Source organism: Chiloscyllium punctatum, chromosome 44, assembly GCF_047496795.1.
Source record: "Chiloscyllium punctatum isolate Juve2018m chromosome 44, sChiPun1.3, whole genome shotgun sequence".
NCBI lineage: Eukaryota > Metazoa > Chordata > Chondrichthyes > Orectolobiformes > Hemiscylliidae > Chiloscyllium > Chiloscyllium punctatum.
Genome location: NC_092782.1, coordinates 24057283 through 24069521, shown reverse-complemented (window position 1 = coordinate 24069521; position 12239 = coordinate 24057283). Strand labels below are relative to the sequence as shown.

At 40.0% G+C, this 12239-nt stretch overlaps 1 protein-coding gene across 1 annotated transcript in view; it reads right to left on the bottom strand.

Moving 5' to 3' along the window:
* Nucleotides 1–12239, bottom strand: part of LOC140466799 (uncharacterized) — a 92834-nt gene that overhangs the window by 52601 nt on the left and 27994 nt on the right. The window contains exons 12-17 of the mRNA XM_072562440.1: nt 11677–11769; nt 10878–10950; nt 10661–10798; nt 5084–5239; nt 1954–2048; nt 4–130 (exon numbers count right to left, since the gene is read on the bottom strand). Coding sequence (XP_072418541.1) covers nt 4–130; nt 1954–2048; nt 5084–5239; nt 10661–10798; nt 10878–10950; nt 11677–11769 — 682 coding nt within the window. The remainder of the gene's footprint in view (nt 1–3; nt 131–1953; nt 2049–5083; nt 5240–10660; nt 10799–10877; nt 10951–11676; nt 11770–12239) is intronic.

Below are 12239 nucleotides of genomic sequence, written 5' to 3'. Positions count from 1 at the left end.
TACTGCAAATGCCTTTCTTCCAGTTTCTGACCATAATACCATATGCAGCACATTCATGAACATACGCTCCCAATCCTGCACACAGACAGTCATTGATATTCTCACAGGCACAGGTAGCAGTTACACACATCTAGAAAAATGGAATTAAGAAAGTTAGTGTTTTATATCACAGATATGTCACACTGATAAACAACCTAGATTTAGATGAATAAATAAGAAGACTAAATAAACAAATCACTGCAACTCATTGTTGCTTCAATAGTTACTCTATAGTCAATGAATACATAGAGCAATGGCAATTGCAATCTAAAATATAAAGCCAATATTGATAAAGGATCATACCTTCTGGTGAACTGCAAACACATGTGTTACACAATACATTTAGTTTTTGATTAAATGCGTACATTTGATTATTCAGCATTTCATTATTTTCTGAGACCCCAGTACTACTAAAGCCACATTAAAATAATTTTAAGTCAATTGTCTCTACTGATAAGCCCAAGATATTGGCATCTACCCAATATTGTATGTTCTGCTGATAACAGTTATTAACTGTTTTTCAGCATTCTTATTGGGATTCCGTTAACTATTTAATGGCTACAGACTCCATGTTCAGTTGATTGGCTGGCATTCTTTCAATTGACCAATATCCTTCAGGTCATGAATCCACCAAAGTACTGTTGTGTTCTTTGCTGTGTGTTCCAAAGAATCCATCTCTGAGTTATCTTCAGTTTTCCTGGCTTCCTTGGGTATCCAGTTGTCCAAGAACTTCTGTTCTTTTCGGGATATCCCAAATATATTTTTGATTGGTGTTTCTTTTCCCAGCTTCACCTTACCATTTCAAATTCATTCTTAACTGCTTTGTGAGAAACACTCTGAAACATGATAATATCACTGACAGCACATAAAAGTGGCACTACTCTTATAGCTTTTCTAGAATTTTGTTCATCCCCATTTCTTGTTTGTAAATTGTGATCTCTCCAAACCAAATGTTCATGGTCACCTGGAATTTGTCTGAGAAAATCTAAACAACCTAACATGCCATCATGTTAGCACAACACTTTGGATGTAAAAACTTGGAAGATACAATATTTAGATTGTTAAAAACTATTCATGCTACAGCTTTATACTTTGCAGTCACTGTTTTATGTTTCAGGTAAATATTCATATCTATCTTGTCTTCTGGTTCCACACACTTCTGTTTAGGCATATTAATATCATTCTAATTCCCAGAAAATTCCAAATTTCAGGAATGACTTGGTCCCAAGCAGCCCAGGTTGGAGGGGGCTATAAAAGCTTAGTCTTTTTTGCAATCAATGTTGTAATCATCTTCACAGTTTAGCAGTCCCCAGAGCAGTCAGAGAAGGAGATGGAAGTCCTGAGAGGCTCCAGAAACCGACGGTTATAAATGAAAAGTTTAGGAATCACATGCAAGGCATAAGAGAGCTGTGTTGGCATATAGTTTAAGGGTCTCAGGAAGAGACAATAACTAAAGAAGATGACATAAAATTTTGCAGACATTTGCTGGAATAAAATACAGCTGTGCCAACTAAACAAGAAAACTTAAAGTGGAAAGAGGGTGATCACTGACGTCTGAATATCTGTAAGATCATTGTTCAAGACAAAACATCAATTTTTTTTTTGTTGCTGTTTGTAATCTGAGCATTTGAAATAATTCTTACAGAGTGAAAATTAGAAATATTCCTTTCGTGTGTGATAATTTTTGATGTTCTTTTGTTCAAAGTGTTATGGCAGCCTCTTAGTATGTTCAGTGACTGACCACCACGCTAACCAAACTGCGAATATAAAAGCTATTATCTATCAAAACAGGTTTCACTCTGGAATATGTCTTATCTAGTTTTACCATCAGCTGGGATCACATCATCATTAATTAACATTATATTTTGACTTTAAATTTCTCTGAAGGCATTCAGATTTTTGTAGAATTCTTACTTCATAATATTTCGTGTAATCCACTGTTGAGTGACACACAGCGAAAGCATCCATTGGATCTTTTAATTTGGAACAGTGCTGCTTTGCATAGTGTTCTGCAAGCCACATTTAATAACATGTCAGTTTTCATCAGTATACGATTTAAAAAGTAATACAAATTTAAGCAATACAATAAAATAATGTGCATTTATAATATGTCGAAATAAAACTTAGCGTATATTCATTCCATATCCGACTCATGTAGATTTGTTTCAGCATTTTTGTTCCAAATTGTGTTGACATTTTCCACTTCATAAATTCATACATTAATATATTTGCAAGATACATCTTCATTGAAACTAGCCACATTGTGGTTTTCTCCTCTCTTCTGCTTTATGTTCCAGCTCAAATTTCACGTATGATGTGGTAAATTTAATAATTCAATATGAAAAGCTGGGGTCAGCTTGGTTACATAACAATGAGATCAGGGAAAGACAGAAAAAGGCAGATCAAGTGGAGGAAGAAGCATTAAGAAAGAGTGAGAAGATCCAGAGAATTAGGGAGGAAATAAAGACCCACAGATTTTGGAAACATCAGAACAAAAACTGAGGGATTCGCCATATGGACACATGCGAGGACAGGATATTGATTTAAAAAGACTACAAGTAATTAGATAAAAGAAGGTTTCAGGTACTTTATAACATTGCAATACCCTGTTCCTAGAACTTTCCAAATACAGATAACATACACTCATTCTTTTTCACAGTCCAACAATCAACCTTTTACTAGTCCATTACATAATCTTTATATTCATTCTCTCTTTAAGTGCATTACCTTTGAGTCCAGTACAAAGGTCAGCTGGGCATTTAGGCTCATGTTTGTAATGCAAATTAAACAAGTAAGCTTTTCATGTAAATTTCTGTCATTTTGTTATGTTTATGCTTACTTAAGAACAAAATTCCCTACCACAGAAAGCAGTTGAAGCCAAAACATCTTCAAGAAGGAATGAGATATAGTTCTTAGGGCTAAAGGAGTCAAAGTGCATGGTGAGAAATTTGTAACAGGGTACTAAACTGGATGATTAGCCATGGGATGGCATGGGGTAGCACAGCGGTTAGTGCTGCTGCCTCATAGTGGTAGGGACCTAGATTCAATTCCAGCCTTGGGTTACTGTATGGTGTTTGCACTTTCTCCCTGTATCTGCATGAGCTCCCTCTGGGTGCTCCGGGTTCTTCCCGCAGTTCAAGTATATAGGTGGATTGGCCATCCTAAGTTGCCCAGGAATGTGCAAGTTAGGTGGATTAGTCATGGGAAATACAGGGTTGGGAGGTTAAGGTGAGGTGGTAGGGTCCGGATAGGGTATTCTTTGGATGGTCAGTGTAGACTTGATGGACCCAATGGTCTCTTTCTGCACTGAGGGATTCTATGATTGAATGGCAAAGCAGGTTTGAAGGGCCTAAAGACCTACATTTCTTATTATCTATGTTGTTTCTATTATAGATCCTTTTCCTCAAGACTAATCTCTCTACCTTTGGAATCAAGATAATGCAGTTACTAAATAAAAGCTAAAGTACAATGTTTGAGCAACAATATACAATATTGCAGATTGATGTCAAACTCTGACTGCTCAAACCCCATTCCCTAAGATGTTACAATGAGCACGTGCTTGGTGAGCTGTTTCTCCTTATTGAAGCAGGTCCTGGGTCCATTTGTTTACCCTTGCAAACATTAACTGAGAGTAACATTTGTGGTAGAGTGCCCTCACTTAACCTTCTTTTTACTGTTGGAAATCAGAAAACTGTAGAAAAGGAGAGACACAGAGACTCTAACCACAAGCAAATTATTTTAAAATCAAATTCAATCAGCCTATTTATCAGATTGTTTTGCAGGATAATATTTGTCACATTGAATTGGTTGACAGTTTGCAACTTTATTTGACCATTTTTCAGACATTTAAATAATTGCAGAGAATATGAAAAAATCATTTAGTATAACTTTAAGTGATTATGTCTTCAAATTCTAAATATGGGATAATTCACAAATCATAGCATTGCCTCAAAATGTTTATTGCATGCGCAGACACATGACTCCTTTATATAAAAACATTTTCCATCTATCTGGTCCCTCTATTCCCAGCCTATTCTTGTGTCTGTCAAGATGTCTTTTAAATGTTATTACTGTATCTGCTTCTAATTTATAGTCACAATATCACCATGGCAATCTGTACCTGCCACTCAGGAATTTTATTGACCATACTCCAAGTATTCACAAATGTACAGTGTATTTAGACAGGAATTCTTTCTTCCCTTTGCAAATCTACCCACCATCCTAGTATTCTAATGCTATCTGTGTCTCCTAGTGTTTTGAAAACTCTTGTATTGCTCTCTAATACAATGTCCTGGTTTTCACCCCATTGCCAGGTTTGTTTGAAGATTTCCTTCTCCAAATGAAAGGGAAGTATGAGCAAAATATCCACAGGAGCTCATGCCTGGTTCTGTTCAGGTGCAACTTGTCCAGTTTGTACAGGTGCCATCTCCCCCGAATCTCCCAGGAGTTCCACACCATCTTTCCAGCCACACATTCATCTCTTTTATTCTCTTATTTTGGTGCTCTCTACACCATTTGTACAGTGCCAGCTTGTAATGAAACAAGACCAGATGACAAAGACAAGTTTTGGAATACTGACATAATCTCCCTCTCCAACAGCCACACTGCTCGAGTGCACTCTGGCAATATGGGCAGCATGTCCTTCCAGAATTCCTAATGAACATGTGTCCCAAAAAACAAACATTCACATCGTGGCCAAATAAAAAAAACTATAAACCAAACATATACTCAATCTTAATTGTTTTTGGTGTTAATTTCATAGAAAGTAACCTGATTGAAAAATGCATCAAGAATGATTTCAGCAACAGGCAAATTTGTGAGTACATTTTATGAAATATTTAAGGACTGAAGTATTTCTTTAAGGATGGTCATTAGTAGGCTTGTCACTACTTGATTGGATCATTAAAACAGAATAGTTTATGGTGATGGAATTCTTTACATAAGAGATGAGAAATTTATTATATCAATTCAGAACTCGTGTCTTACATGTTTTACCCAAATAAAACAATGTCTGTTATAGTAAGGATTAGCCATTCTATATTACCATTATCTGAACTAACACATGGATCAAATATGGATGCTCCAGGGCAATTGCTTTCCGCTTCCCAGGAATTAGCAAACGTAACAGGTGCATTTTCCACAATGTTTTGTGCAGATAGAAAGTCGTCATTTGCATTGTCATTAAAAATGCCACACAGTCCTGTGAAACAGAAAATACACATCATTAAATGAAGGTATCAAGCTGATATCTGTCTTCTGATTTTTTTTTACTTCATTAATTCAAACCATTCTTGATTTGTAGTGCAAATGTCAGTTATAGCTTAGTTTATAACATAGCATAATAGAATATGTAAATGATAATGTTGCTCTGATATCGCAAAGCACAGTAGAACAGAAGGACAGACCAGATAAAGAGATGTAGTGGAACAGAAGGGGGCTGTAGTCGGTAAACTGGAGATACCTCCAGTATAAACAAGGAGAATCCAGGAGAATCGATGTTTCTGTGTAAACAAAGAGTGTTTCCGTGCTTCAGAGAGTAAATGTCTCACCATTGGATAGGGGTGAATTAGGAATGAAAATACCAACACTATTAAAGGTGATAGATTTGAGATGAGATGATAAACCAATGCTTATCCCACGAGTGGAACAGTGGTTCAGTTGTTAGTACTGCTGCCTCACAGCACTAGGGACTTGGATTCAATTCCACCCTCAGGCAGCTGCCTGCGTGGAGTTTGCACATTCTCCCCATGTCTACATGGGTTAGTTACCTCCCACAGTCCAAAAATGTGAAGGTTATGTGGGTAGGCCATGCCAAGTTGCCCCCCAGTGTGCAGGCAAGGTGGGTTAGCCATGGGAAATGGCAGGGGTCTGGGTAGGATGCTCTGTGGAGGGGTTGTATGCGATGAATGGCCTGCTTCCATACTGTAGGCTTTCTAAAAGCAATATTAATTTGACAAAGGTATTGCTGTTTATGAGGCAGTATACTGAGCCATGTCTCTTATGATCCAGCAGTGACTACTTCTAAAAGAAAGTAGTGCTTTATGATGTCATAATATCAGGCAAGGTGTTTTGTATAATGGAATTCATGTTTCATAAAATGCATAAGCCAGAATGAATTATCTTTAAATCCACACTAAAAGCCAAAAGCGCTGGATATCTATTGCCGTGCAACTCATAAATGGTAATTGGAAGTGTTTTTAGCATTGAAATACAAATTTGAATTATAAAAGAATCAGGAATGAGAACAAGAGAGAGGAAGAATGATGTGACATTTGTGCTATATATAGCATTTGGGCTATAAATGTTAATACTTCAGAAATGTGGGTCCCTGGAGAACATGGTGCTGGTTGGGCCAATCACTGCCAAACACCAGCCCTTTACAGCCAATCAGAGCAAAGTCATGCTGTGGGTGATGGAGACAGAATTTGTGAGAAGTTGCTGCACCACTTGGAGCTTCTGTGTCTCTCAAGTTCAGGCAATCACAGGCTGTTTTGGTCCTCAGGTGGGTTCACCTGTGTAGCTTGAGGCATTGTAGTGTGGGATTGCCAATGTTGCTCCGGGCTGAGGGGACTGGTACCTGCATGACCCAGCCTTGGGTTGTGCCCAATGCAGGACCCTGCTCTTGGGGATTACTGAGTGCACCTCAGTGGTAGACATGTGTAGGAACAGGCCTTGGAGACTGTGGAGACCAGATGTTTGGGTTTCTGTCAGTCAGATCTAGGGGATGCCTCATGTTGCCGTGACAGACAAGGTGTGGAAAGCATGGAGGAGCATTTGGGGTGGGGGCTGCCAAGGGAAGCCGCAAGCAGTTGGAGGATGAAGGAGGAGGCTGCAATGGACGTGCAGAAGGAGTCTGTAAAGATAATTGAGAATGAATGAAGCTGCAGTGGCAGATGGGGTGTGGGGCAGCAGAAAGAGATTGGAAAGGGACGGGCAAATGAAGAGGCTGCAAGAAGAGATAACCGCTTTAAGCCTGTCAAGAATGGGATACACAACTACCTCAGAGCCAGGAAAACTTGAACTCATTGGAGCAGTAGATGTGGAATATCTAACTTAAGCTACAATATCAGGATTTACTATTTGGAAAAAAATATGGTGGATGCTATTGCAATGAATATTGTCAATTGGTGCATTTAAATTTGCAATTGTGATTGGAAATGCAATGAATGTTTTGGTAATTGCTTGGTTAAAATGCTTCAGCTTATTCTTATGCACCAGGAATTCATTAGCTCTGACCTCACCAGTCTGTCGCAGTTGTGACCAGGGTGATGTAGAAGTATGCCAACTATTTTGAAAAAAAACTTTTGTTACTAATGAGTGCCTATGGTCTTATGCCAATTTGAACACTGCATCTAGGTAATGAATGTTTTCCTTACATGTTGGGACTAGGAGAAAGTGAGGACTGCAGATGCTGGAGATCAGTGTCGAGAGTGTGGTGCTGGAAAAGCACAGCAGGTCAGGCAGCATCCGAGGAGCAGGAGAATCGACTCCCAGACCATCCACAACCTCATCACCTCTGGGGATCTCTCATGCACAGCCTCCAAATTCATTGTCCGTGAACTCCGCACCGCTCGATTCTACCTCTTATCGAAGATTCACAAACCTGACTGTCCCGGTCGACCCATTGTCTCAGACTGTGCCTATCCCATCGAACTCATCTCTTCCTACCTTGACACCATCTTGTCCCCCTTAGTGCACAAGCTACATTCGTGAAACCACACATGCCCTTCATTCCTTCAAGATTTTCATTTCCCTTATCTTCATCATGGACATCCAGTCCCTGTACACATCGTTCCACCATGACAAAGGTCTCCAAGCCCTCCATTTCTCCCTCTCACGCCATCCCCAACCAGTACGCTTCCACCGACACCCTCATCCATTTGGCTGAACTGGTTCTCACCCTCAACAACTTCTCCTTCCAATCCTTCCACTTCCTCCAAACCAAAAGGGTAGTCATGGGCACCCGCATAAGACCCAGCTATGCCTGCTTGTTTATAGGATATGTGGAACAGTCCATCTTCCGCAGTTACACTGGCACAACTCCCCACCTGTTCCTCCGCTACAGCGATGACTGTATCGGTTCTGCCTCATGCTCCCCAGCTTTACCAACACCTTCCACCCTGAGCTCAAAATCACCTGGACCATCTCGGAAACCTCCCTCCCCTTCCTAGACCTCTCCATCACCATCATCTGGTGATCAGCTAACCACAGACATATGCTACAAACACACCGACTCCCACAGCTACCTAGACTACACCTCCTCCCAACCCACCTCCTGTAAAAACACCATCCCTTATTCCCAATTCCTCCGTCTCTGCTGCATCTGTTCCCAGAACAACCAATTCCACCTCAGAAAGTCCCATATGGCCTCCTTCTTCCATGATCATGACTTCCCTTCCCATGTGGTTGACGCTGCCTTCCAGCACATCTCCTCCACTTCACGCACCACCACCTTGAACCCTACCTCTCCCAATGCAACAAGGACAGAACCCCACCCCGGTCCTTACCTTCCACCCCACCAATCTCCGCAAACAACTCATCATCCTCCGGCACTTCCGCCGCCTCCAAGTGGATCCCACAGCAGAGATATATTTCCCTCCCCACCCTTATCAGTGTTCTGAAAAGGCCATTCCCTCAGTGACTCACTCATCAGGTCCACACCCCACTCCTGGCAACTTTCCCTGGCACCACAGGAAGTGCAAAACCTGTGCCCACACCACTCCCCTCACCTCCATCCAAGGCCCCAAGGAATCCTTTCACATCCGTCAGAAATTTACCTGTACCTCGACCAATGTCATCTACTGCATCCATTGTACCTAGTGTGGTCTCCTCTACATCAGGGAGACAGGATGCCTTCTTGCTGATCATTTCAGAGAACATCTCTGGGACACCTGCACCCACCAATCACACCGCCCCATGGCTGAACACTTCAACTCCCCCTCCCATCCATCAAGGACATGCAGGTCCTGAGCCTCCTCCACCGCCTAACTGTTATCACCCGATGCCTGCTAGAGTAAAACCTCATATTCTGCCTTGGGACCCTGCAACCACATGGGATCAATGTGGATTTCAACAGCTTCCTCATTTCCCCTCTCCTCACATTATCTCAGTCCCAAGCCTCCAACTCAGCACCATCCTCCGGACCTATCACCTTCTCCCTCACCTTCATCCACCTATCGCTTTCTTAGCTACCTTCCCACCAAACCCCGCCCCCCCCCCCCCCCCCCCCCACCCCACCATTTATCTCTCAGCCCCGACCCACAAGCCTCATTCCTGATGAAAGGCTGAAACGTCGATTCTCCTGCTCCTTGGAAGCTGCCTGACCTGCTATGCTCTTCCTTACATGTTGGGACTGTAAGTTTAATGTAGAATCAATAGCTATTGATGATACTGTGTGAGCCTAGCTATCTCTTGTATGCCAATTCAAATACACAAGATAATGCTACTATGTGTCAGCATTACCTAATAAACGAATTTGTGAAAATGAAAATTTAAATTCAGAAAACCAGCAAGAAGCGTCACAAATTGTAAAATTGAGAAATTGTTAAACAGCCCTCTTGAAAAATCTCAAAAAGAAGATTTGGGGACAAGTGTTTATTTTTGTTTATGTTGGTGCCACTTGCATGGCCAACATTTATTGATCTTCCCTAACTGCTCAGAAGGTATTTACTACCTGTCTGGATTCACATGTAGGTCAAACCGGGTGAGAACAGCGATTTCTTTCCCGAAAAGGCATTATGAACTAGATGATTTACTTTTTCCCCCAACAATTGACAGTGATTACATGGTCACCATTGGATTAGATTTTTTTAATTCTATGGCTTCGAACCTATGACATCAGAGCCTTAATTTGGGCCTTCAGATCACTAGCTCAGAGATAAGACCAATATGCCACCGCATCCACCTGATAAGTTCAAAGAGGTGGAACTGATTGCACAATACACAATACACATTGAACATAACAATGTTATGTTCAATGTTCTGACAAAGTAGTGGGTGTAACATGTATCATACTGAAACCTGAGATTATGATAGCTTTTATAAATAGAAGCCTAGAATGTAAAAGTCAACCCACTTTAAAAACTCTTTCCAATGGCTGAAAGATCGATAGTCTACACAGGACCGATTTAATTTCATTTAAATTGATTGGCTAAAGGCTTTTTTACAAAAGTACTGGTTAGGATTTGGAATGAATTCCTTTCCTGAAACTGAGATCAAAATAGTTTAAAATTACAGTTTAAAATTAGTGTTCAATAGGAGAATGAATAACGATTTTCAGAAAACAAATGTGAAAATAATGGATGTGGGGATTTGTGGCAAGACTGACTGGTTCACTCTTTGAAAGAACTGGTACAAACATGATGGGCTGAAGGGCCTCATGTACACTGCTATTCTAACCTATTGGGAAAGCACTTGAATAAAGCTATTGAGGGTTATAAGGGGGTCAGGAGAGGTATGGGACCTGGAAACAGGAGGCACCATCATGACCATTGCCCTTGCATAAATACAAAATCACAAAACACAAGAGAAGTGTGAATCAGATTGATTCATGGGCACAAGTGTAATACAATGGGTAAACAATAAATTAAATACATTGTTTGTTCGGGCATTAAACACCCACCTTTTGTACTTCCCTGGGCAGTTTCAGGCAGTGAGATGTAAAGCTGCATGATGGGAGATGTCTGTATTTGCATCTTCATACCAGAATCCATTGCTACTTGAATGAACATTGAGGATTGTTGAAATATTATCACATCACCTGTGAAAAGAAAATAAGCACAGATTAATATCATTGCTACTTGCCAATTTGGTATTTAGAATGAGATGATGTCTTTTACCTTTTGCTAGGGGAAGTCCAACTTTATTCCCTTCAGAATACACATTACCATCATTATTGAATGTATATGAGGTCTGCGGAAAAGATAAAAAAGAATCCTTCTTTGCATAATTTCTGGCTCAAATGCACCACTCTAAAGCATCTGAATAACAAGATTACATATCATGCTGACAAAACAGAGGTTGCTAAAAGATTTTATCTTGCATTCATCACAAGAATGCCAAACTTTACACAATTAGGACAATTTATATTGCAGGAAAAAAAGGATGTTGATTAATTTGCAAGTCAATTCTGGGTGGTTGAGATATTGCCATCAAGAAAATAACAGGGACTACAGACTCCCCAAGCTCTTAGGTAATTTAGAAAGACACAAGGCTTGAATACTTTCTTTCTGTTTTCAGAGAATTGAGTCCATGGTTATGGGTGTATTTTGCTTCTAGCAAGCACAAAATACACATGGTATGCTCTTGACTAACTATCTTGAATTGGGTTTTGTACCTATAGTGCACCTATTAGAGCACTCAGGATTGATCAGCATGTGTTGTCCAATTGCAGAATCACATTTAATAGTAGGAAGTTTGTTTGTTTTTTCTCCAGAGCAATGCTTTAGCTGATCAGAGATGACTTGCCAAACAACCAGCTTTCTTTCTTCCTGTATTATAAACCCTAGTGACTGTTTGAAGTTTGGCATTCTTGTGTTTGTCTTGATGAATGGAATACACAAAAGCTTTTGCAACATATCTCTCTTTAGAAAAATATTTAGGCCTATACTTCCCAAGTGACTGATTATAAAATCTCACCTGATTGTTGGTGAACACCACACGCTGTAAACATGTTTGTTTAAATGCGATCTGACATGGCCGCAACTCAACCTTCACACTCCAAGCTTTTGTCTGTGGATAACAAGTTACTAAATATGAGTCTGAACTCTGTCAAATAGATATATAAGAATCATACACTAACCAAAATACCAATCTGATCTAATATGAATTCCTGTGGGTCAGTTAAATTGATGCAAAGTCATTCCTGAATGATCTTCTAATGTTCTCATCTTCAGGTCTATAAAATGGAGTGCAAAATGCCAATTATTAACATTGGAACTTTTGCACCTTTTACATTTAGTCAAAACATTAATTAAGTAGAATGTACAACACTGAAACAGGGTATTGGATTCACTAGCTCTGTGTCGTTGCTGGTGCTCCATCTGAGTCTTCTCCCATTGGAAAACATTGTGTCTGGTCAACATTACTCTAATTTCTTTCTCCCTCATGGACTTAACTAACATTATCTTAAATACATCATGTTATTCATCCCATCAACTCCATGTGGCAGCAAGTTTCAAGTTCTAACTATTCTCTGGGTA